At 46.4% G+C, this 23939-nt stretch overlaps 1 protein-coding gene across 5 annotated transcripts; it reads left to right on the forward strand.

The window, feature by feature from the left end:
• Positions 1 to 244: 244 nt before the first annotated feature.
• On the forward strand, positions 245 to 18231 carry LOC120686425. 5 transcript variants are annotated; one of them, XR_005680171.1, is made up of 5 exons: positions 245 to 438; positions 10801 to 11243; positions 11334 to 12545; positions 12637 to 13387; positions 14941 to 15391. XR_005680171.1 is itself a non-coding variant. In XM_039968630.1 (4 exons), exons 2-4 carry the CDS (start codon positions 14947 to 14949, stop codon positions 17803 to 17805), a joined length of 2640 nt encoding a protein of 879 aa, XP_039824564.1. In that variant the 5' UTR covers positions 13192 to 13387; positions 14941 to 14946; the 3' UTR covers positions 17806 to 18231. The 5 variants fall into 5 exon arrangements, 3 of the variants coding, with proteins under 3 accessions (XP_039824564.1, XP_039824563.1, XP_039824561.1); XR_005680170.1 differs by having other exon boundaries at positions 246 to 438; positions 10804 to 11243; XM_039968630.1 differs by lacking the exons at positions 245 to 438; positions 10801 to 11243; positions 11334 to 12545 and adding exons at positions 15972 to 16622; positions 16750 to 18231 and having other exon boundaries at positions 13192 to 13387; positions 14941 to 15879.
• The last annotated feature ends 5708 nt before the right edge of the window (positions 18232 to 23939 follow it).

Below are 23939 nucleotides of genomic sequence, written 5' to 3' on the forward strand. Positions count from 1 at the left end.
AATAAACAGCAACTTACTACCATCGCAAAATCTCTTCAAAATATATGCAAGTGGGATCTATTTTTGTTCGTCTCGTTATGTAGAACACAACGAGACAATCGGTATTCAAAACGGAGATAGTACGGTGGAGATAAAATATTTTTTATGAAGAAAGTTCATGCTAAAAATAACCTATGCAGACCAGTTGTACATGGATATGAAGCAAAGCGGAAAGAAGCTGGGGTCGCGCGTTATACGTCTGCGCGAGCTTTATCCTGATCCCTCCGGAAACACATGGCTGAGCGGCGCGCTAGTGTAGTGTCCTCAAGCTCAGAGTCGCATCCGCATCCTACTTTATCAGGAGGAGCCGTGTCGCGGATGAGGGGCGGCTGCGCTCACCGGCCTCTCCTTGTGCTCCATTCCTACCTCAAGCCTCAATAGGCCATTCGTTCGTAGAAGGTAATCCGCCTCCTTTTCCCTCTTATCTTCGATCTTGCTTGCGCTAATGTTTGCTTGAGTAATATAAGCTTAAATGGTTGATGGATAGTTATTTATTATTCCTTAATTAATTAAGGTATTTTAAAGAAAGTCCAACATATATATGACTAATAAAAAGATGCCGGCTCGATCGTTTACGTCCCATTTGTTGGACCAAAAGAATCCCAAAGGAAAATAAAAGGAATCGGAAACCGGAGGAAGGAAGGGCTGTTTGGCATATGGAAGAAACGCTCGTTCCTTTAATTTCCTGTGGAATACTGTAGGTAGATGCTTTTCACGGGAAACAGAAACTTCACTCCGATCTCTTGGTAGTGCGCTTGCGGGAGAAAGAGGAGAGCTAAGCCGGTGCGCCGCATGAAGAACCTGGTTCGTCGATGGCTCACGGCTGTTCGTTGCTCCGGCTCGTATTGCTTCCGCTGCCCCACAGCGAGCCTGTCCAGTGTCGACCACTCCGCCTTCTGCCGCGAGCTGCTCCATCACCGTACCGCCAGAAGCTTCCTTTCTTGTTTGCTAAGATCAACTAGATGAAGAACGATTCGATCTGAGTAAAGACAGAATGGATGAGAACGAGGGGAGAGAGGGATAAGATTCGATCAACAAGAGCGTTCTGTTTTTCATTTACACTCACTGACAGTGGGACAGCATGCGTCGACAGTTCAACACGCCAATGGGAAGCGTGTGTGCTATCTGAGCGGCGAAACCTGTGGATATGGTTGATGGATGCATGTTTTTTTTTCCCTTTTTTGGGGGACCTCAGGTTTCCTATGATTTCAACTGCTTCGCTCGAAACAAGATTTTCCTCCGGTTTATGCTCCTTCTGTCACTCTTTCCTTTGTTGCAAACAAGGTTTAATTTCCTGTGTTTTTTATGTTCCTGAGGGACCGAAGCCGGCGACCAGAGGGGGGTGAATAGGAGCCGATCAAAATTTCTTCCGAAATTCAAACCATCGGCCTATATCCCGAAAATCACCAAGCCCTCAAACGTTCAGACCAAAGTTTGGAATAGCTATGGAAAAGCTAAACCAACACAAAAGGCCACGAACGTGCGAGCGAAACCACGAAGCAAGTCGGAAGCGAATCGGAAAAACAGCAGACCTTTCTGCCTGGACCGGTCTGACCGGTCGTGTCTGTCCAAAGGCGAGTAGATCGGTCTGACCGGTCTTGCCTACCGGTCTGACCGGTGGCACCTAGAAAACCCCGAAAACTTTGACTCAAACGGTGAATCTCAACCAAACGACCACGAAAATCGATGAAACTTGGGGGATAGCTTCGCCCCTACTCCGTGAATATATCCCCAAGAGATCTCGTCCTAAAGATCAAAGAATCTTGAGAATTCGAGGGGAGATAAAAAAGGATTGGGTTTTCTCAAAAACTCAAGAACTTCAATTCTGAAAAGCTAGTGATTCCAGAAGATTGGGCACGAGGCTAGAAGCACGGGAATTACTACAAAGAGCTCAAAGAATCATCTCGATCATGTGCATCAAAAGCGAAACGAAAATCCATCACAAAAGAGCACAAGAGGGACGGAATTGGATTGATTCAAAAGCCCAGAGGGCACGAGGAGGATAGGGCCTCCTTTCCCAATCAAATCCAACACAAAGTCTCACAAATCCATGGACTAATTCTATTCTAAAGAGAAGAACAGGGGGAGAGAGACACAGGGGCGGCGCCCTGGGAGAAAGAGCAATTCACGGACAAGTTACAAAAGCCACAAGACCTAATACAAGTGAAGGGGTATTTATACCCGTGGAGACCGGTCAGACCGGTGCCAAGGACTGGTCAGACCGGTTGGTCTGCAGTATCCCCCTGTACACGATCCCATCTGACGGCTGAGGTTCTTTCGTCGGAACGAAGTCTTCTCCACGATGCCGCCATCTTGATGAAGATCCGGTCCGCGGTTTTGAAAAGTCCGCGAAACCCAGGTAGGTGGCCGGTTTTGAGAAAACCACCAAAACTCCTCGCGCGGGAAGATTCCCGCCTCCACGCCGTGGCCCTAGACGCCGTTCCCACCTCGGCCTTCTGACGGCCCTAGATGCCGCCCGACGCCCGTCACCTCCTCGCCCGCAGTGAGGCCCTAGACGCCGTCGACGCCCGTCGCCTCCGCCAGTCCCGAGACCGACGCCCGTGCTTCCACGACTTGGCGTCTTCAACCGCCGTCAGCCTCCTTGGTTTTGTGGCGCAAACCAAGAAACGCGCCTTCCGTCGCCGTTTGCGCCCTCGATCCCGGAGACGATTCAGGGGTGAATTTTAGATACCTGAAGATGCGTTTCACCACCTATCTGTGGGAGGTGCGCGGAAAAGCCTGTTACCGTGCACAGAGGCCGACCCCGAACTGAATGTCCGGCCGGGTCGCCGTCAGGTACAGGTGCGAGCCGTTCATGCTCCTGTTTTCCTTCTGGTCCACCGCCTCGCCGTCCAAGTCCTCATCAAACGCTGTCGAAGTGCTGATCGGAGTCGGCTGAGGAGACAAGTCACTCATGTCGAACTTCCGTAGCAAGTCCTTGGTGTACTTGGCTTGATGGACGAACATGCCCTGAGGAGTTTGCTTGATCTGCAGCCCGAGGAAGAACTGCAGCTCACCCATCATGCCCATCTCGAACTCTCTGGACATCTGCTCAGAAAACTTGGAGACAAGAGCGTGAGAAGAGCCACCAAAGATAATATCATCCACGTATATCTGAACTAATAGAAAGTCATTGCCAGACCGCATGAGGAACAAAGTTTTATCCACACATCCCATTTTAAAGCCCTGAGCCAGCAAAAAGGTTTTCAAACTATCATACAAAGCTCTAGGTGCTTGTTTCAAACCGTAAAGAACTTTTTGAAGTTTATAAACACGGTTTGGAAACTTGGGATTTTCGAAACCAGGGGTTGCTTCACATAAACCCCTTCTTCGATAAAACCATTCAAGAATGCAGATTTGACATCCATTTGGAAAACTTTAAAACCCTTGGAAGCAGCAAATGCAAGAAAAATCGGAATCGCTTCCAAACGAGCAACTGGGGCAAAAGTCTCCTCAAAATCAATACCCTCTTTTTGGCAAAACCCCTGGGCAACAAGACGAGCCTTGTTTCTAACAACCAAACCATCCTCACCCTGCTTGTTTTTGACAACCCACTTCGTTCCGATGGGATTACAAGCAGGTGGAGGCTCGACTAAAACCCAAACTTGGTTTCTTTCAAAATTTTCAAGTTCCTCATGCATGACATTGACCCAATTAGAATCAGAAAGAGCGTGTCCAATATCCTTGGGCTCAAAAGAGGCAACAAACGCTGAATGAGCAAAGCCAGCGATACTCGTTACCTTGGACCTGGTGACTCGCTCGTTGAGATCACCTAGCATCTGTTGAGGTGGATGACGACGCTGAATGTGTCGTGGTGCTTCCCTTGTCGAAGTCGCCTCCTCCTCAACCAAATCTGGTGTCTCCTCAGGTGCAGCTGGTGAAGCCTGAGTCACCTCCTCGATCGCCCCCTGTGAAGTAGACGTAGTCGGAACGGGGCCGTCATCATCGTCCGAGCTCGTGGCGGAGGCAACTGGGCCCACAGCACGCGTGGTAGCCTCAGCTTCACCCTCCGCAGCTTCTTCCTCCTCATCTTCAAACATGGAGGTGCCGAGCTCTTCATCTCCTGCAACTTCAAAGACAGAAGAATTGCACGGTGCAGTCTCGTCGAAAGTGACTTCACAAGTCTCTCTGACGATGTTAGTATCAATAATGAGCACACGGTAAACTCTAGAGTGAGAAGCATAACCGAGAAAAATGCCGTCAGACGAGCGAGACTCAAACTTATAAAGATTTCCATCTTTCAGCACAAAGCACCGGCAACCAAAAACTCTGAGATGGTCAACACGGGGTTGGCGTCCACATCGCAACTCATAAGAAGTCCTGTGCATGAAAGCACGCAAGAAAATACGGTTGGACACGTAACAAGCGGTGTTAACCGCCTCAGCCCAGTATTTGCGAGGAGTCCTATGCTCATCGAGCATCGTCCTCGTCATCTCAACCAGCGTCCGATTCTTCCGCTCTATAACTCCATTCTGCTGTGGAGTGTATGGAGAAGAGTACTGGTGTTCAAGCCCTAGATCACTGCAAAAGGCGTCAAAACGAGCGTTTTTGAATTCTGTGCCATTATCGCTGCGAATCGCTCGCATGGCCTGGGGTAGCTCGTTTTTCAACCTCAAGATCAAGTCTCGAACAAACTCGAAAGCCTCATCCTTGGTTCTCATGAAAAAGACCCAAGAATAGCGAGAAAAGTCGTCCACAATCACAAGAACGTACCACTTCCCACCAACAGACATCACCCGAGAAGGACCTACTGTGTCCATGTGTAGTAATTCTCCAGGGTGAGCGGTCATCACCTGATTAACAGGCGGATGAGAAGCGGCAATCATCTTCCCGTGGCGACACGGATGGCAAACAAGGTCCTTTTCAAACTTCAATTTGGGCAATCCTCGGATCATGCCAAGTGAGGTCAGTCTCGACAACAAATCGAAGCTCAAATGTCCAAGTCTCCTATGCCATTTCCACAAATCAGAAGAAGGACCAGCCAACAAGCAACGAGAAGGGCCAAGAGGAGTTCCAGAGAAGGGCAAATTGAACCCAAGGTTCGAAACCAAAGCAACCTCTCTCAGGATAAAGCGATCAGAAACTCGAACAACGCCAAGTCCACGTACCTTTCCTCTTCCATTATCCCCGAACACAAAGTACTCCTTTGAGCGCATCGGGGTGAGGCTGGAGAACCATTTGTCATTCCCGGTCATATGGCGCGAACAACCGGAGTCCATGATCCACCTGTTCTCCAAGCCTCCGACCTGCACATCAGTAGTGAGACAAAGGGTGAGCAAATGTCTCAACACTGGGGTTAGCAAAGTGAGAAGCAAACCAGTGTCGAGCCATTTGCTCTACAGAAGGGTTAGCAAAACTAGGCAAAGCGTATCCCTCATCCCGTCTACTGCGTGACTGACGAACACCACCGCGAGGAAAGCGTGGTGCCTCGAAACCTCCTCCAAAGCCTCGGTCCCGTGGTCCATAGCCGTACTGAAAACGACCAGGAGCACGACCGGAAAAGCGACCACCCGCTGGAGCCCGGTAATCACCACCGTCTCCCTGACCTCCACCAACACGGCGCGCCCTAGCATCTTGCCTACCACCACGCCGAGAAGGACCATGCACCCGAGCAGAGTACATGTCCGCGTTCCGTCTCTCCTGCTCTCACCTCACAACCCGCTTCCTCCTGAAGCAAAACTCCTCCAGGTGACCTTCCCTGTCACAGAACTCGCAGTGGTACTTCACCTCACGCTTGGGAGGTGGAGGCCTAGTCTGCGGACGGGGAGGAGCAGCCCCCTTCTTCTGGGCAACCTGGGCTGTGGCAGCAGGGAGCGTGTCAAGGGGATTCCTCAGCCCATTAGGCTTTGGAACCCAAACCTGCTTCTGCGGAGGTGCTTTAGGTGGTTCTTTAAGCACACCATCCACGGGGTCAACAAGCGAAGGCTGCATGCTCGTGCTAGCAGTATTTCCAGCAGCCTTGCCAATCTTACCATACAACTTGTCAAAGTCTGACTTCGTGTATGTGTAACCGACCCCAAACCCATCACCATGCTTGAACTGCTTAATCATCATGCCCAACTGCGGCTCACTACTAGAAACCCAACTCAGAATCGCCCTAAGATAGGTATTCTCATTCTCCAAGTTGGCTTTCTCTATCGCAAGACTATCCAGATCAGCAATCAAACCAGCGCAAACAGAGCAGTCAATAGGTGGGCTAGACTCTACGACCTTAGCCTTCCCAAAAGACTTGATCAAAGTGTTCTTCTCATCTAGCTCCGACCTAAGCGTGAGACAAATCTTACAAACACCAAGCAAAACTGGCCTAGACTTCATCTCCTCTAGCTCGCACACAACAGTAGCAAACTTGGACTGCAACAAAGTTAGATCGGACTTAAAGATAGGACACTCATCACATTCAAGCACATCACTAACAATAGGAGCGTCCTTAGCCAGTTCTAGTTCATGCTTGGCCTTAGCGAGCTCATGAGACACGTCAGCAAGCGAAGTCTTAGCAACATCTAAGTTTGCGACGTTCTCATCATGCTTGGCACGGAGAGCAATAAGATTATTCATGTGAGATATGCAGCCAGCGCACTCATCCTCACTACATTTCTCCCTAGCACAAGCCAGCTCAGCCCTAAGCTTTCTACGCTCTCTAGCTGCTTCCTTAAGCAGCCTTTTCTGGTTGTCGAGAGCGGCGTACAACTCCCTAACCTCTGTATCTAGCAGGTCGATCGTGGAGTTTACCTCTGAATCACTCTCGGATCCAGGAGAAGAGTCGGTGTAGTATGTCCACCCGAAGACGCACGAGCACCATTGGCTTCACCCGCCATGGTGCAGAAGCTCTTGCGCCGACCGGCCGCCAAGCAAAGGCCGATGAAGCCGGTGGCTTCCTTGTCCCGCTTCTTCTTCTTCTTGTCGTCGTCGTCGGAGGTCGGTGAAGAAGAGCGGTCGGTGTCGGAGCTCTTGTCGAGGTCGCTGAGCTGCGCCAGGAAGGCCTTCTCCCGCTTCTTGGCCTTGTACTGGAAGCGCTTCTTGAGCGACTCCTTGTCGAAGCGTCCTCCCCGGTCACGACTGCGGTGCTTCTGGCGCCGACGCTCCTTGTTGGAGCCTCCCTCATCGCGGTCGCGGTGGCGGTAGTAGTCGAAGTGGTTGGTCTGGCCCCCGCTGGACTTTTTGGGGCAATCGGCGATGAAGTGGTTCAAATCGCCGCAGTTGTAGCACCCGGGGTTCTTCTTCCTCTGCCTGTTGTGGTAGACACGCTGGAACTTACTAATGAGGAGGCACAAGTCATCGTCGCCCAGCGTCTCCAGCTGCTCATCTGTAATAGAAGGCAAAGAGGCAAGAGAAAAGCCAATAGCAGAGTTAGAGTTAGAGCTCGATCCACCAGGGCCAGTTACAAGAGTGATGCTCTTGGAAGGAGGGGCACCATTGAGCTTGGCTCGTGTCTGGTTATCCACCTCTGTGGCCTTGAGCTTGCTGAAAAATTCGTTCACCGTCAGAGTCTCATAGCCAGCAGACTCAATGATGGTGTTCACCTTGAGATCCCACACAGAGCGGTCAAGTGCGTAGAGCAACTTGAGGGCCTTCTCGTGCTCTGTGTACTCAAAGGCATCAGTAGATCTGTTCGCATTGACTTTGTTCACAATCGACTAAAAACAACTGAACATCAAGTCAATGCTCTCACCCAACTCCTCTGTGAAGTTCTCATATTCACGCCAGTGAGTCTCGAACAGTCTGGCCTTCACTTGAGGTGTGCCCTCGTGGTAGTTCTCAAGGCACGTCCAAATCTTGTGGGCTTCCTGAAAACCCTGGACGCGTGAGAACTCCGCACGAGAAACGCCAGCGAACAAGGCATTGACAGTCTTGGCGTTAGCCTCGTGCTCGGTCACTTGAAGAGGAGTGACCCGAGCGGCAAGCACCACGTAAGCCTGGTTCTTAGTAATATCCCAGACCTCGGCTCCCATGCTCTGCAAGAAGGCTCTCATGCGAACCATCCAGTAGGCATAGTCCTCGCCGAAAAACACTGGGATCTTCCCAAGACTCGCCATGGTCGCCAAGTGGTTTTCGAACCGGTTAAGGTACTGAAAACCTCAACCAAGCTCTGATACCAATTGAGGGACCGAAGCCGGCGACCAGAGGGGGGGTGAATGGGAGCCGATCAAAATTTCTTTCGAAATTTAAACCGTCGGCCTATATCCCGAAAATCACCTAAGCTCTCAAGCGTTCTGACCAAAGTTTGGAATAGCTATGGAAAAGCTAAACCAACACAAAAGGCCACGAACGTGTGAGCGAAACCACGAAGCAAGTCGGAAGCGAATCGGGAAAACAGCAGACCTTTCTGCCTGGACCGGTCTGACCGGTGCACTGGACCGGTCTGACTAGTCGTGTCTGTCCAAAGGCGAGCAGACCGGTCTTGCCTACCGGTCTGACCGGTGGCACCCAGAAAACCCCGAAAACTTTGACTCAAACGGTGAATCTCGACCAAACGACCACGAAAATCGATGAAACTTGGGGGATAGCTTCGCCCCTACCCCGTGAACATATCCCCAAGAGATCTCGTCCTAAAGATCAAAGAATCTTGAGAATTCGAAGGGAGATCAAAAAGGATTGGGGTTTTCTCAAAAACTCAAGAACTTCAATTCTGAAAAGCTAGTGATTCCAGAAGGCTGGGCACGAGGCTAGAAGCAAGGGAATTACTACAAAGAGCTCGAAGAACCGTCTCGATCATGTGCATCAAAAACAAAACAAAAATTCATCACAAAAGAGCACAAGAGGGACGGAATTGGATTGATTCAAAATCCCAAAGGGCACGAGGAGGATAGGGCCTCCTTTCCCAATCAAATCCAACACAAAGTCTCACAAATCCATGGACTAATTCTACTCTAAAGAGAAGAACAGGGGGAGAGAGACACAAGGGCGGCGGCCTGGGAGAAAGAGCAATTCACGGACAAGTTACAAAAGCCACACGACCTAATACAAGTGAAGGTGTATTTATATCCACGGAGACCGGTCAGACCGGTTCCATGGACCGGTCAGACCGGTTGGTTAGACCGGTCAGACCGGTGCCAGGGACCGGTCAGACCGGTTGGTCTGCAGTATCCCCTTGTACACGATCTCATCTGACGGCTGAGGTTCTTTCTTCGGAACAAAGTCTTCTCCACGATGCCGCCATCGTGATGAAGATCTGGTCCGCGGTTTTGGAAGGTCCGCGAAACCCGGGTAGGTGGCCGGTTTTGAGAAAACCGCCAAAACTCCTCGCGCGGGAAGATTCCCTCCTCCACGCCGTGGCCCTAGACGCCGTTCCCGCCTCGGCCTTCTGACGGCCCTAGACGCCGCCCGATGCCCGTCACCTCCTCGCCCGCAGCGAGGCCCTAGACGCCGTCAACGCCCGTCGCCTCCGCTAGTCCCAAGACCGACGCCCGTGCCTCCACGACTTGGCGTCTTCAACCGCCGTCAGCCTCCTTGGTTTTGTGGCGCAAACCAAGAAACCCACCTTCCATCACCGCTTGCGCCCTCGATCCAGGAATGGACGCCACAGCTGCCGCCCGGCCCGAGCTCCTCCACGGCAACTCTCCGTCGACACTCGACGCCCGTGTACCTGCAATCCAAAGACCAAGCGCACGATCATACCGCACGTTTGACAATTCACTCATCACAGGCAGGATAGAGTACTCAATATTCCTCAGTTCCTCTCTTTGTCACTCCATTTCTATCATTTTTTGTGTGTTTTTTCATTCCTCCAGCTCTAAACAGACCTAATGGCTAACATCACTGTGTTAATTAGATAAAATATACTATCTTTGTCCGATGAAGAGTGCAATCGTGCAATAAAAAAAAGTCTCACAAAGCAATATTAAATCTTACTTTAGATTATTTAAATAATAGGAGAGATAGATAATTTTTTAAAAATAAAATAGATCAAACGGCCATTGGTGTCAATGATTATTAGCGCCAACTTAATGATAGCCGTATGTTTTTATTATTGTTTTCAATTTCAAGGATATCTAATTTTCTAACACAGCTTGTCTGGATCAAGGAGTGATTAATTGATAAATTTAGTGTCTATGACTAATAAAAAGCATTTATTCTCTCCATTTTTATTTTCTAACGCTATATTCATATGGATAATCTGAAATCCCTATTCAAGTGTGATAAAAATAAATACTTGATCTATAAGTACTTTGATTCGTATAAATAGCCCCCCTCCCCCCCTTTGCATCATATACCTCTATGTCTCTTCAATATGTGTTTAGTTTAAACCTTAGCTTAAGTTGTATAATTGTTGTTGTAGCCATGTGATGCTGACAATCTAGATTTTAGCTTATGAGTTTCAATCTTACTAGGGTCCGTTTAAGAGCAGTCCACTCAGGAAAAACAGCTTGACTCCACCAATTCTATCTATCCAGTAGCAGCTCCACCTTGATATATGCTCTAGAAAAATCATGGAGGAGCTCCACTTGTTTGGCTGACTCATTGGCTCTAGCTTTAGGTCTGTGTTCGCTTGGCTTCTCAGCTAATCAGCCAGTAGTACTGTTCTCTCATACTAAATCAGCACCAGCCACCAGCTACCAGCCAGTCAGCAGTACTGTTCTCTCATAACAAATCAGCACCAGCCATCAGCCACAGCCAAGCGAACACATAGAATTTGGTGGAAATGGTCTCTTTATACTCTTCGGATGATATTGACTGTTGCTTTTTCTGTCTGTATATAACATATTTAGTGATTTTTCCACCGCTAACTACAAGTCACCATTGAATCATATCCATCCATTCTAGCAGTCTCCTTGCTGATTCCGGAGATGCGGCTCAAGATATCAAAGGCCACTGTGGAAGTCACGATGCGGCACAGCCATGGCTATTATAGTGGTAAAATCACCACGCGCATAGGTGAGATGCCAGTGATGAACGAGGAGATCAGCATCATCAGTGCAGAGAGTGTGCATCGGCAGCCAACATATGTGGTTGCGGTGCCATGTGGTAGTGTGCTGAGCATAGAAGTGGACTGGCAGATCGAAAGTACTTCTTCCAACAGCCAACGGGTCAAACATTTGCAAGTTCTCAAATTTGTCAAAGGAACTCTGGCTGGAAGTGACAAAATTTGCGAGCACGAAGTTCAGGTGAAAATCACCTGGGGCGAGGAGGAGGAAATTGATGAAGGGACTGAGCCGGAATTTATTATAGCTCGTCCGGATCGACAACCATATCGGCCCCTAGTGGAGGTAAAAATAGCATTGAAGTTGTAGCTCCAAACACCAAAGACATCGTATTATCAATTTCCTTCTTCTTTTAACTAAAGTACCATAATGCAGGTGAAAATGATATCCGTGAACGATATAGCTGTAGTGTACACCGTCGGAGATGAAATGTCATTCACTGAATTCATAATGGCTCTACGTGGCATCCTCGCCGGCCACCCAGATCGCGAGGATATCTTGGATGGCCACGATTACTTAAATCTCTCCTTCACCCGAGAACACCCCGTGCTTCCCAAGGTGCAGGATGCTGAACAACCCGGGAGGTGGCTTCACATCAAGCTGCAAGTGGTGGAGGGCGAGGAAACATTTTGGACAACCCTACTCATGCGGGATGACAACTTGTACGTCCTTGGCTTCAAGAACCAGCAAGGAGATGTGTACGGGCTTGTTGATAACAGGTCCGTCCTGATGCTCCCAGGTCGATATAAGGCCAAACGCCGAGAATGGTCGACCAAATACAGAACCATGCTGGGAACCAACTTCAGTAATGCTCAAGCTGCGCATAAACTGGCAGGCGCGCATCTGGGCCATAGTTTCGCGAAGAAGGCCGTGCGGGTGCTTTCACGTCATCCAATTTATGTGGAGAGCGATATGAACCCCAACGAGGCACTGGCTGGACTGATCGTCATGGTCTGCGAGTCCGCACGGATGAATCCTCTCCACGACGCCATTGCGGGTGGGTGGAGCAACGGCACGGGATTCACGGAGCAACTGATGAATGATTACGTGTGGAAATATGGGGACAAGTCAAAAGTGCTGCTGATGTGGAAGCATCAAAAGTATTACAAACCGGTATGGCTACCCCAACACCCCATTAAGGAGCTACAAGACATTTACCTCGTGCTCAACAATCCTCCAACTAAGGCTGGGAAACAAGAAAAAAACAACCATCAACACAAGACTGCCCTTAACAAAACCCACCACAATGACTCACAACACAGCAATGGCGGCCAGAAAAACCAGGACAGTAGCAGCAGCAGCAGTGGCAACCAACCCAATGAGGCTGACAGCCACGGTAGCAATGGCAACCATCAAAACCAAGGCAACAGGAACCATAGCGACGGCAGCAATGGTGACGACTCCAAGGATCCTAGCCAACCCAGGAAGGATGACGAATCCCAGGGCTATGACAAGGGCCATGGCCGACCCAGGGTGGAGTTGTTGGCCATGCGTGCCAATCTTAGGGTCGTCGGCACGAAAATCATCGTCTTCGACGGGAAACGAGGCCAGATCATCTACAGGCACAAGGAGCAAGCAGGAAAACAGGTACATATATCATCTCTAATGTACGGTATCAATACATATATGAATCTTTTTCACATCCAAGCAATATTAACCGATGAGTGCATCCATGTAGGGAGGAATGGTGGATTTGGTGTTGACCGGACCCTACACAGGCATCTCAGCGTATGGGTCCTTTGCCATCAAAATTGACATTCCAGACAGCCCTCCCATCAAATGGCAATGGGATGGCTATGACCCAAAGTATGCTGCCCAAGTGGACGAACTAACCTGCAAGAAGCAAGAAATTGGCAACGTAGCAGAGGTGACCTATGCGGTGATGTCCAATGCCTTGGAGGCCACTGTGCAAGTCAATCTGCGCCTCAAAGATGGGCACAACCCTGGTGGTGTTAGCGGTGTAATCACCACGGTCATCGACGGTTTTGATGCCAGGAGCACCCTCTTCAATTGTACAGAGGTGACGGATCATTGTTTCTCCCCTACCGATGATGACTCGTGGTTCCTTCTTCAACTGGCAAGGAATGTGGTTGCGGTGCCATGTGATAGGGTGCTTCGCATGGAGGTGGACCTGAAGATTAGAACTCCCAATAATCAAGAGCCCAAGCATTTGAAAGCCAATCTCAACTTCCACGACAAAGGAAGAATTTGTACTCAACCTTACACAAAATGACGAGGGCGACGAAGTTAAAGTGGAAATCACCTGGTACCCGGAGGTAAGCATTATTGATGAGATTGACAAGGAGGAATTTACTACTGCGGCAGGACCAAGTGGCACAGATGTGGTAAGTATTGAAGGGACTGGCGAGCAGCCAGAACCAGAACAAACCAGTGTTGGGATTGGCGAGGAAGAAAGTCGCCTATCTAAGGTAAGCATTATTGATCATATTATATCTACATCAGTTATTATAAGATCTATCCCAAAATACATCAATATGTCAGTATATCATTCTAAATTACCTATTTTTTTGTTATGTTGATATAGAAAACACTAACCATACATGCACGATGTGTGTCACCATGTATACAGGAAGTGACGAGAATACCAATTTCCATGTTAAATGAATAGATCAAACTAATGGTTCAGTTGAACACGCATGTCAAATACATATGGAATTGCGATGCAAAGTGAAAAACCTATGAGTGTGGATGAAAACTGAATAGAGTAATACTCCCTCTATTCCAAATTATAGATTATTTTGTTTTTCTAAATACATAATATAAACTATAAACTATGTATCTAGACATACATGTATATCTAGGTGCGTTGCAAAAGTTATGTACGTATAAAAGCCAATATAACCTACAATTTGGAACGAATATATCTAAGAGCATTGCAATTTGAATTATTACATACTAACATATCAACCCGTGCTCCTTCACGGGCTAATTAGAGTTATTTTAAAAAATAAATTATATAATTAATAACTATAATTATCTATCTCACACGCTTCCATCTATTAAATATTCGAGCACGTACTATAAAATATATAGTTATCATAATATAATTGCAATAGATTTTATTTTCTACCACACCTCCCATTTTGATATATATATATATATATATATATTTAATTGAACTATTTATTTAAGAATTAGTGTTCTTATCTCTTTCATCGTACAGAATACACAGTGTTACTTATCATGGGTAGTATTTTTATATAATAATAATAGATATAGAAATTTAAAATTTACATTGATATACTTTAATATTTTATTATAATTATATAATTTGGATCCATATTAGGGGTTACTTTAACTTTTAATAAAGACATAATTGGATAATTTATATACAAATTTTGGGGTCATTTTGCATTATTGTTTTAATGGCATAGGTGAGTAATTTATACGAATATTAGGGGTTACTTTAGATTTTTTTTATAATGGCAGAGGTGAGTAATTTAGATAAATATTTAGAGGTTACTTTAGTCTATTTTATTAATGGTAGAGGTGGGTAATTTATTAGAAAAGATAACAGATCTAGTGACTATTATGATTAAAGTAGTCAGATGGATGGCCAGATGTTTCTGATTTTTGTGAGAATTTCTATGGCTTCTCTATTTTTTAGAGTGTCCACCTAGGATTCTAGGTGGCTTGACGTGGAGGCTTCAAAAGAGCCTCCAATTTGTAATAGTAACATATGTTTTTTACATTTCCATGAATTTATAATACCTATGTCTCTCGAATGTTACCCTATGCTTGAGCATAGGTTGATATTTCAGTGGATCTAGTTATGCTCATTTGAGACTGTAACTATTGTTGTTTTTTCTATAAATTAATCAAACTTAGAATAATTTAGCTTAGGTTGCAGCTAGAATCCCATATATTCCAGGATGGATAGAATAGCTGCTTGCAGCAAACAAGGGAGACACATTTATATCATGACTTTCCTTCTTCTCTAAACAAAATTCCTGTACTGCAGCTCAAAATGATGCCTGGCCATCTATGTGAAGTAGTGTACACCATCGGAGATGAATTGTCATTCATGTCATTCATGATGGAGCTACGACGCATTCTCGCCAACCACCCAGACCATGAGGATATCTTGGATCGCCACTACGACTCAAATCTTTCCTCCACCCGAGAACACCCATTGCTCCCCAAGCAGCGTGCTGAACAACCCGCGAGGTGGCTTCACATCAAGCTGCAAGTGAAGGAGGAAACATCGACAACCCTACTCATGCGGGATGACAACTTGTACATCTGTGGCTTCATGAACCAGCAAGGAGTTTGCTATGAGCTTCTCGACGATTGGGACAGTGAGAAATTGCTCCCAAGTGAATACAATTCTAAACGCCTACATTGGGGTGTCAAATACAGAACCATTCTGGATGTCGCAGACAATGAAAAGGCCGTGAAAATACTGGGATCCATTGGGCAGCTGGACATAAGGAATTTCATGGTTATCGCTGTGAGCGTGCTTTCACACTACCCAGAATGTTGGACGGACTGTGGTATGAACCCCAGGGTGGCGCTGGCGGGACTGATCCTCATGGTTTGCGAGTGTGCAAGGATGAATGCTTTCTATGACTCCATTGCAGATAAATGGAGCGAGTCGGACAAAATGGATCTCCGCTTGGATGATGTGTGGAAATATGTGGAGATGTCATATGGTCTGCGGAAGTGGAAGAGTAGAAACTACACCGAAGTGCCGGCGCCCCTCCGTTCATTAAAAGCCATTTACCTAGTGCTCAACAGCCGACTACCTCTAGGTCTAGGGGGTGAGTACGGCAGCAACAGCCGACCTCGGGTAGAGTTGTTGACCATGCGTGCCGACCTTGGAGTCGTCGGCACGAAAATCATCGTCTACGATGGGAAACGAGGCCAGGTCATATACACGAAGAGGGAGCAAGGCAAGCAGGTATATGTATCATGTCTAATAATGTCTCATATCCATCTATATGAAATCTTTTCACGTTCGAAAAATATTAATCAAGTAATGCATGCATGTAGGAAATGGTCGATTTGGTGTTGACTGGACCCAACATAGGCATCTCAGCGCTTGGGTGCTTTGCTATCAAAGTTGACATCCCAGGCACCGCCACTGCAGGTAGCAGCAGAGGTGATGCCGGTGGTCCCATCGAATGGGAATGGGATTGCTATGACCCTGCTGAAGTTGGCGACAAACCAAAAACCGTGACCCGCACCATCAGCTCTTCGGGCCCCGGTCGCAACGTAGAGGTCACGTATGCGGTGATGCCTGACGCTCTTGAGGCTACTGTGCAGGTCAAGCTGCGGCTCAAAGATGAGCACAGCCATAGCGTTCACGGTAACATCAAAGCACGCCCACGCCCACACATCGCTGACTTTAAAGCCTGGAGTGTCGTCCTCTTCAGGCGAACAAAGGGGATGGGTCAGCGTTTCTCCCCCACTGATTCCCGGTTCCTTCAGCTAGCGCGGTCTGTTGTTGGGGTGCCACGTGGTCGGGAGCTTCACATAGAGGTGGACCTGCAGATTGAAACTTCCAACATCCAAGGGTGCAAGCCTTTGAAAGTTCATTTCTACTTCGAAGCAGGTCAAAATCATTGGCGTAGTCTTGTTAACGGCGACGAAATTGAAGTGAATGTCACCTGGTATCCAGCAGATCCAGATCGGCAAGCGCAGGTAAATTAACATTTAAGAGATTCTCAAGCACCAGTTGCTGAGTGCCAAACATTGAAGAATTTATGGACTTTTCCTTTTCTATTACTAATGATCATACGTCGCTTATGGATTGATTATAATATTTCAGACCCACCAAATAATGCCTCAGCGACGACCTGACGTATCGTACATCATTGGGGATGAAGGAGGGTTCAGTAGATTCATCGAGGGGCTGCGTAACACTGTGGCGGACCATCCATCACGCCGCGAGGATGTCTTAGACAACCTAGATCCCTCCAAACGAGACCATCCAGTGATGATCTCCGAGGAACGCCTAAGGTGGCTTGAAATCAAGCTGCAAGTGCAGGGCGAGGAGACGTCGACAACCCTAGCAGTTCAGGCTGACAGCTTGGAAGTCATAGGCTTCATGAACCAGAAAGGAAATTGGTACGAACTCTACAGGCGGAGGCTCCCAGGCAATTACAAATCACAACTTCTAGACTGGGGCACAAGTTTGAGAGAGAGTAGCAACTACACAGAAATACTGGGGGCCGAAAACAAGGAGGAAGTCGTGGAGATACTGAAGTCCGCGAGGCTGGGCAAGACCTTCGCAGCGGACGCCGTGCGCGTGCTGTCGCACTACACAGCTGTGGCGGATGGTGACAACCCCAGCAGTGGCGGAGCCAGGATTGAGCTTCAGGAGGGGATCTCCTCTTCTTCCTCCTCCTCTTGCCTCCCCTTCCCTCGTTCTTTCTTCTCAAATTTGCAGAGAAGGCTTAGAAGGGGCTCCATGGAATTCCCAGTGACTCGAGGGGCTCGAGCCTCCCCAGACCCACCGCTGTATCCGCTCAGGCTGGCGCTAGTGGGCCTGAGCGTCATGGTCTGCCAGTCCGCGAGGATGAACCGTCTCCACGACGCCATTGCAGGTGGCTGGGAAACCGGGGCGAGATTCACCACGCAACTGCTGGATTACATAGAGAATTGGGAGGAAATATCAAGGGCTCTGCTGGTCTGGAAGGATCACAGCTACGAAGCATGGATCAAAGATGAGCGGCTTGAGAGGATTGGAATCAAGAGCCCGGAAGAAGCACTGGACGTCGTTCACCTCGTGTGCAGAGTTCCAATCCGGGGGAAAGAACTAGAACGAAGCGTGTATACGTATGATTCCTCGTGTGCAGAGTTCCAATCCGGGGGAAAGAACTAGAACGAAGCGTGTATACGTATGATTCCTTCTAGGGCCGTGGTGGAGGAACCTGCAGCAGGGTGGAGCCGCCGTGCATGGTCGCTGCGCCAAATCAGGTTATTTAATTGTTTCCCCCCTTTTCTTGTGACAAATCAGCATTATCGATCGTGTGCACCCTGCGTTTTTTGTTGCCAAATCCATCCGTTACCCTTTCGTTTTCGTCTTTATTTATTCTTCTTTCACAAATCAAATAGAGCATGCCGTCCCGTGGAGCTAGCATATGTGTGATCATTTAATAAGGCCGGTGGGTGTTTGGTTTGATCCGGCCTGTAAACCCGACAGTACGTAACAATGCAAATGTAAACCGTATGTATTTTTTGTTTCAGCATGTAATGTAACGGTTTGCGATAACAATAATACTGCTGCTCCAGTGCTCGTTATCTTTGTCGTCCTACTTGTACGTTGCAGTAATACCTGCTTGTTATCTTTTGGTCCCGAGCAAAACTTGCTTGTAAGCTTCATCTCAGCAAGTGCAGGATTAATTATTCTCGGCAACTAACGCGCGCGGCGACTACCTAGCTAGCTAGGCCAGTGGATGTTATGGTTGTCGAAACTGTTCGATATGATGATCGATCAACCATCAGAGGTTGGCAACGGCTTGGATAGCTACGATCAAGTTGTAAATATGACCGGTTTAGAGGTGGCAGAGAACTAACGCTACGCAATGCTTTCGGGGTGTTTAGCTGCGCTAAACTGCATAGAGAGGGCAATACTATATAAACGATTCGTAGCAACGGCTCTATTTTTTTAGGAGCGGACCAAATTGAACTAGTTACTAAAAATGATCCTCGGTACTGTAGCAATTAAGCCGCCCCTAGAAACACCATTCGTAGGGGTGCCCCCCCCCACACACACACCACCCTAACAGCCCCTACAAATGGCGTCCATTTTTAAGGGCGGCCAGAGGGGGGGTGACCCGCCCCTACAAATGATGTTTCTAGGGGTGGCTCACCCCCTCCCCAGCCACCCCTACAACTGGAGCCATTTGTAGGGCGGCTGGGAGGTGAGCTGTCCCTACAAATATTTTTTTAGGGGCGGTTCACCCCCGACCGACTCCTAAAAATATTTATACAAATTTCTGGGCATCTTCTTCCTCCTCCCGACCCCTCATTGTTGGTTTGGGAGAGGAGCTCCCCCAATATCCGAAAATAAAGAAAAAAGGGGAGGTTTCAACTTGATTCTCATCGAGTTGGGGGCTCTAGGAGGTATTAAAATTTAATCCTTGTCATTTGTAAGGGTTTTTTTTTGTTAGATTTATGGCTCAAATGGAGCTCTCTTTGCCTCTCACTAGATCTAGTTCTTTATAGTGTGGATTAGTCATTTGAGATACTATTTGTCTCAAATTTTTGAATGAAGTTATGCTATCTTCATGCCGCAGCGGGGAGATCGGCGCGCGGCGGCGCACGTGGCGGCGGCGGTCGAGCGCTGCATCGCGGGGGTGAGCCTGCTGCCAGGGGCAAGAGGCCCACGCGCGGTCCAGCCCAGGCGGGGCTAGCAGGCCGGACCCCGCGTCCGTTGCAAGGTCCCGTTGGGTTTTATATATCTGTGGGCTGTGGACTTCAACAGAGCGGCCCATGCAATGCAGTATTTATTTGCCAGTCTTTCGCGCCATTCACTTTCTTCCCCAATGCAGGCAGCCGGGCTGCTTCCTTCCCAGCAGGGCCTCCATCCATTGCTTGCAGACACCGTCCCGGGCGTGGAGATTGTTGCTTGTTGCGGCGGCCGTCGTACGTAGCAGCCTGAGCATGCATGAAGACACCGGCACCGACCGCACGTCGTAAGCAGTGATGGCTCCTTGTCCAGCAGTGAGTACTAGCTAGTCCACTAACCGTTACTACTATCTCTCATTGTATTTTTTATAGAACTATTAGTCCATATTATTTCATATATCAACCATTATATAGAACTTAATTTGTACCCATGATAAGCATGTCAAGATAGAGATGATTCAATAGAGGTACAAGAGCTTAATATACTGTCAAAAGTTGAAATTAATTATTTAAGAATCTTAATAACTTCAAATGAAAAAACTCAAAACTACAAAGTTATAGATCTCATTGAGAGCTACAATTTTCATATAATCATCTCCATCCGAGCTCGTATGAAAAAGATATGATTTTTCTAAGGTCAGATCTTGTCACGCCAGCGGGGGTGGCGTGACAAGGCTGTACTGTCACGCCGGTGGGAGTGACGTGACAAGATTGACACGTGAAATATGCACTGGCAGACCCCTTCTGAGCACTCCGAAGCATGCCAACGTGGCACACCTTGTCACGCCAATGCATGTGGTGCGACAGCGTGTTTTTGTCGCGTCACGCGGACCGGCATGACCAAAAAGGTTAGATCTGTAAATATTTGTCCGGTGGATTATTTTAAAATAAAATTGAAAAATAAGTTACAAATGAAAAAAATATTCGGAACTTGATCGAACCTGAGAAAGTTTGATTTATGACAAACCTATTGTTAGCTATATTTGGGGATGTTAGGGGTACTAGTAGAGAATAGTTAGCTTTAAGGGATCCAAATGTGGCCATATTAGTGAAGAGAACCGCGATATATTTGCTTGCACCAAACATTAATTGAAGACATTTAACATCACTTTAGTTTCCTTTTCTTTTAACTAACTAAATTCCTGTACCGCACGCAGGTATTAAGTATGGATGATTGGAATTCACATCATGCAATGCTCTTCATTGAAGATGAATTTTCGTTCATGTCGGATATGATGAGTCTACGTCACACTCTCGCCCTCCACCTAGACAGCGAGGATATCTTGGATAACCACTACTTTGGGAATCTCTCTGAAACCCGAGAACACCAACTGCTCAAGCCGCATACCATCGGGCAACCGGCGAGGTGGCTTGAGATCAGTCTTCAAGTGCGCGGCGAGGACACATCATGGATAACCCTATTCATCCGGGGTGACAACATGTCAGTCCAGGGTTTCGCGAACCAGAGCAACAAAGATTATGAGTATTACTGTTACCGGACCGGAGATAGCACACCAACAACAGACGACTGGACAGCAACCGATTTTCTAGACTGGGGCAACAGCTACATGAGTATACTAGATGCCAGAGACGCGGAGGAAGTCGTGGCTAGACTGGACACTGCGAGGCTGGGCAAGACCTTCGCGGAGGACGCCGTGCGCGTGCTGTCGTGCTACCCAGATGTGGCGGATGATACTGCAACTATAAGCCCAGCTGCCCAAGGCTAGCGCTGGTGGGCCTGAGCATCATGTTCTGCGATTCCTTGAGGCTGAATCCTGTGCACGACAGCGTTGCACGTGGCTGGAATTGGGAACGCATGTCAAGCGCACTACTGGACTGGAAGGATAATGACCGCTACCAAGGATGGATAAAAGATCAGGAGCTAGAGAGGATCGGGATCAAGAGCCCAAAAGATGCACTAGACGTCGTTCACCTCGTACACAACGTTGGGAGGCAGCGGCGCGTGCTTACCGACTCTGCATAATTAATTTGGTGCAGCAACGTTCTCGTCTTCTCGAAGATGAAAGTTGTAGTTCCAGGCTGCGCCGCGCCCCAACATGTTTGCCCATCGAATCAGTTACAACCCTTATCCCTTAATTCTTTTACATCATCCGTTGTGTGTGTGTTTGATCATTATTTAAGCTAGTGTTTGATTTGCACTTGTAAATCCTACAGTAACAATACAAATGTAAACTCCATATTTGGTTCAGCGTTTAAGGAGTTGGGATCACAACAATGAGTCATTGGTCCACCAAAAGTATACCGGCTTGGGATCAGCGTAACTCCGTATTTGGTTCAGCGTTGGGATCCCGATTTTAATTAAATAACATATCCTTTGATCCAGATTTCTGTCCAACATATACACGGTTTTCAACTCGTGTTGAAATAATGAAATGAGAGACTATATGAAAGATCAAATATGAAATAATACAATGAATTTTATCTATGATTTCATTTGTATTTTATTGATGCGGTATGCAGCAGTATGAAACACTACACTAGAAAATAGTCGAAACTGATTTCCCATACTAAAAATGATCCTTGGGCATCCACGTGAAGTAGTGTACGCCATCAGAGATAAAGAGTCATTCATTACATTCATATAAGAGTGGATATACGTCACAGTTGCATTCCCGTGGACCACCAAGAACATGTGGATATCTTGGATGCCCATAAAGACCCAAGTCTCTTCTGAACATGTGAGGACAATGGTAGTCACCCTTAAGATCAACTAGCAAGGTGGCCCACGCTAATAGCGTGGGTAGCTAGTTTTTTATTTTTATTTTTTTAGATTTTTTTACATTGACAGAAGACATGTATTTACCTCTCATCTGCTCTTGCTGAATACTATCTACAGCTTTCTATGCATAGGAGTTCATATTAAGCATAGACTTTTATGTTGCTTTGTTCTATATTATAGTTGCATATTTTAGTACTTTAACTTGAAAAATCTAAATTTTAGGATTGAATTTAATATTAGGTCACCTTGAATATGGATGCATACTGTACATGTTTATCTTTATACAAAGTTTTTTTATAAGTAGTTATGAAATATATTTATGTATGAGTTAGTGATGTTTGCCACAAATCTGTAACTTAGATGTTGGACATCGTTTTGTATCTTGCAATATTTTGATTATTATTTAGCGAAAGGATATCTAGTGTAGTTGTTAGAGCACCTAGGTAGCATCTAGCAGATCTAGATTTGACTGGAGCGAACTAAAAATGATCATGGATTAGACAAAAAAGTTATATTAAAAAAATAAATTGGGGCCTCCTGCTGACTTTGGTAAAAAATATTATGCAAAACTTATATATATGTGTGCTATATTAATGCATATATATTGCAATTTTTTATTCAACCGAACCTATTATTATTTTTCCCACTTTGGTTACTATATAACTTTTTATTTGTTTTTAGCTCATATGACGGCATAAATTGGCCTACATGTCATCTCGGTGATGGATAGTTCCATATATATCTTTGCTGTTGTTTCTAACTCTTTTCTTTAACTTCCATTTTCTCTAGATATTTCTACTGATTTCTCTGTCTTCCATTTTCTTCCTACATATATTTGAAATCGATTAGTGTGCTTCGCGTCTGATGCATCTAATGGAGAAGTTCCCTATTTAGTTCGACTCAGTTGCTGAGTTTAGATTGTGCCTTATGATTTTTTGTTTTTTCTGAGCGAAGAGGAGCGACCGCAACATTTGTTTGTATCATTTGTTGTGTATTGTAGGCAATCAACTTAGGGATAGATTAGCAGGGCTCTAGGCCTCTAGCCGTGTCTAAAATAACTCTAGCTGTGGCTTCTCTGATGGAGCAACTTTTTTTATGGATATAGAGCCGTTTTGAAACTGTTCAGTAGAACAACTTCTCCTATTTTTTCATGAATATATGGAAGATGTCAAATGTCCAACGTGCTCTAGCTATAATTTTATATTTTCCCATAATCTATAATGTGATTTGGTAATAACATGATTTCACATAAAATAACATAGTAGTGATTAATGATATTAATTATAGACAAAACCAATAATTTCTTTTTTCTCCTTACCTTTTCCCCTCATTTTCTCATTTTTCCTGCCTTCTTTTTCTATTCTCCTTTTTCTACTTTACTTATCCGTTCAACCTTGCTCCTTCTTTATCCTTTTCTATTCCCCTTTTCTATACTTCTTTTGAGGTATAGAGATCACATTCTAGTGTTTTTTCATCTACTTATAAAATATTAGATGGGGATAATAATGTTAAGAATTATTTATGCTATTTGATTCCTCACACGATTAAGTCTCTGAATTTCCCCATGCATCTATTTAGATTGAGTTGATAAATAGTCACATTTATTTGTAGATTTTGGTGCTTTACTCTTTATCCTAGCGAATATTATTTGTATGGAAGTATTTGTATGCCTACAGAATTGTGAATCTCCGTTGACCATCATCAGATTAGTTTGTATAACTATATAACTGAAGTCGTTTAGGAATGTAACACTTATGATAATCTATGTTTGGAGAAAGCATTAGTTCTTCAGTGGATGTTTCTCTCACATTGATTGGGCTACGTATTCATTGACCTGCACTGACAATCATAAGGTGCTGCAATAG

This window comes from Panicum virgatum, chromosome 8N (assembly GCF_016808335.1).
Source record: "Panicum virgatum strain AP13 chromosome 8N, P.virgatum_v5, whole genome shotgun sequence".
Classification (NCBI taxonomy): domain Eukaryota; kingdom Viridiplantae; phylum Streptophyta; class Magnoliopsida; order Poales; family Poaceae; genus Panicum; species Panicum virgatum.

Coding starts and splice junctions, on each gene's coding strand:
- LOC120686425 (XM_039968630.1), top strand. CDS start 14,947: ATGATGCCTGGCCATCTATGTGAAGTAGTGTACACCATCGGAGATGAA. Junction 15,880..15,971: donor AGAGGGAGCAAGGCAAGCAG/GTATATGTATCA, acceptor GCATGCATGTAG/GAAATGGTCGATTTGGTGTT. Junction 16,623..16,749: donor ATCCAGATCGGCAAGCGCAG/GTAAATTAACAT, acceptor ATAATATTTCAG/ACCCACCAAATAATGCCTCA.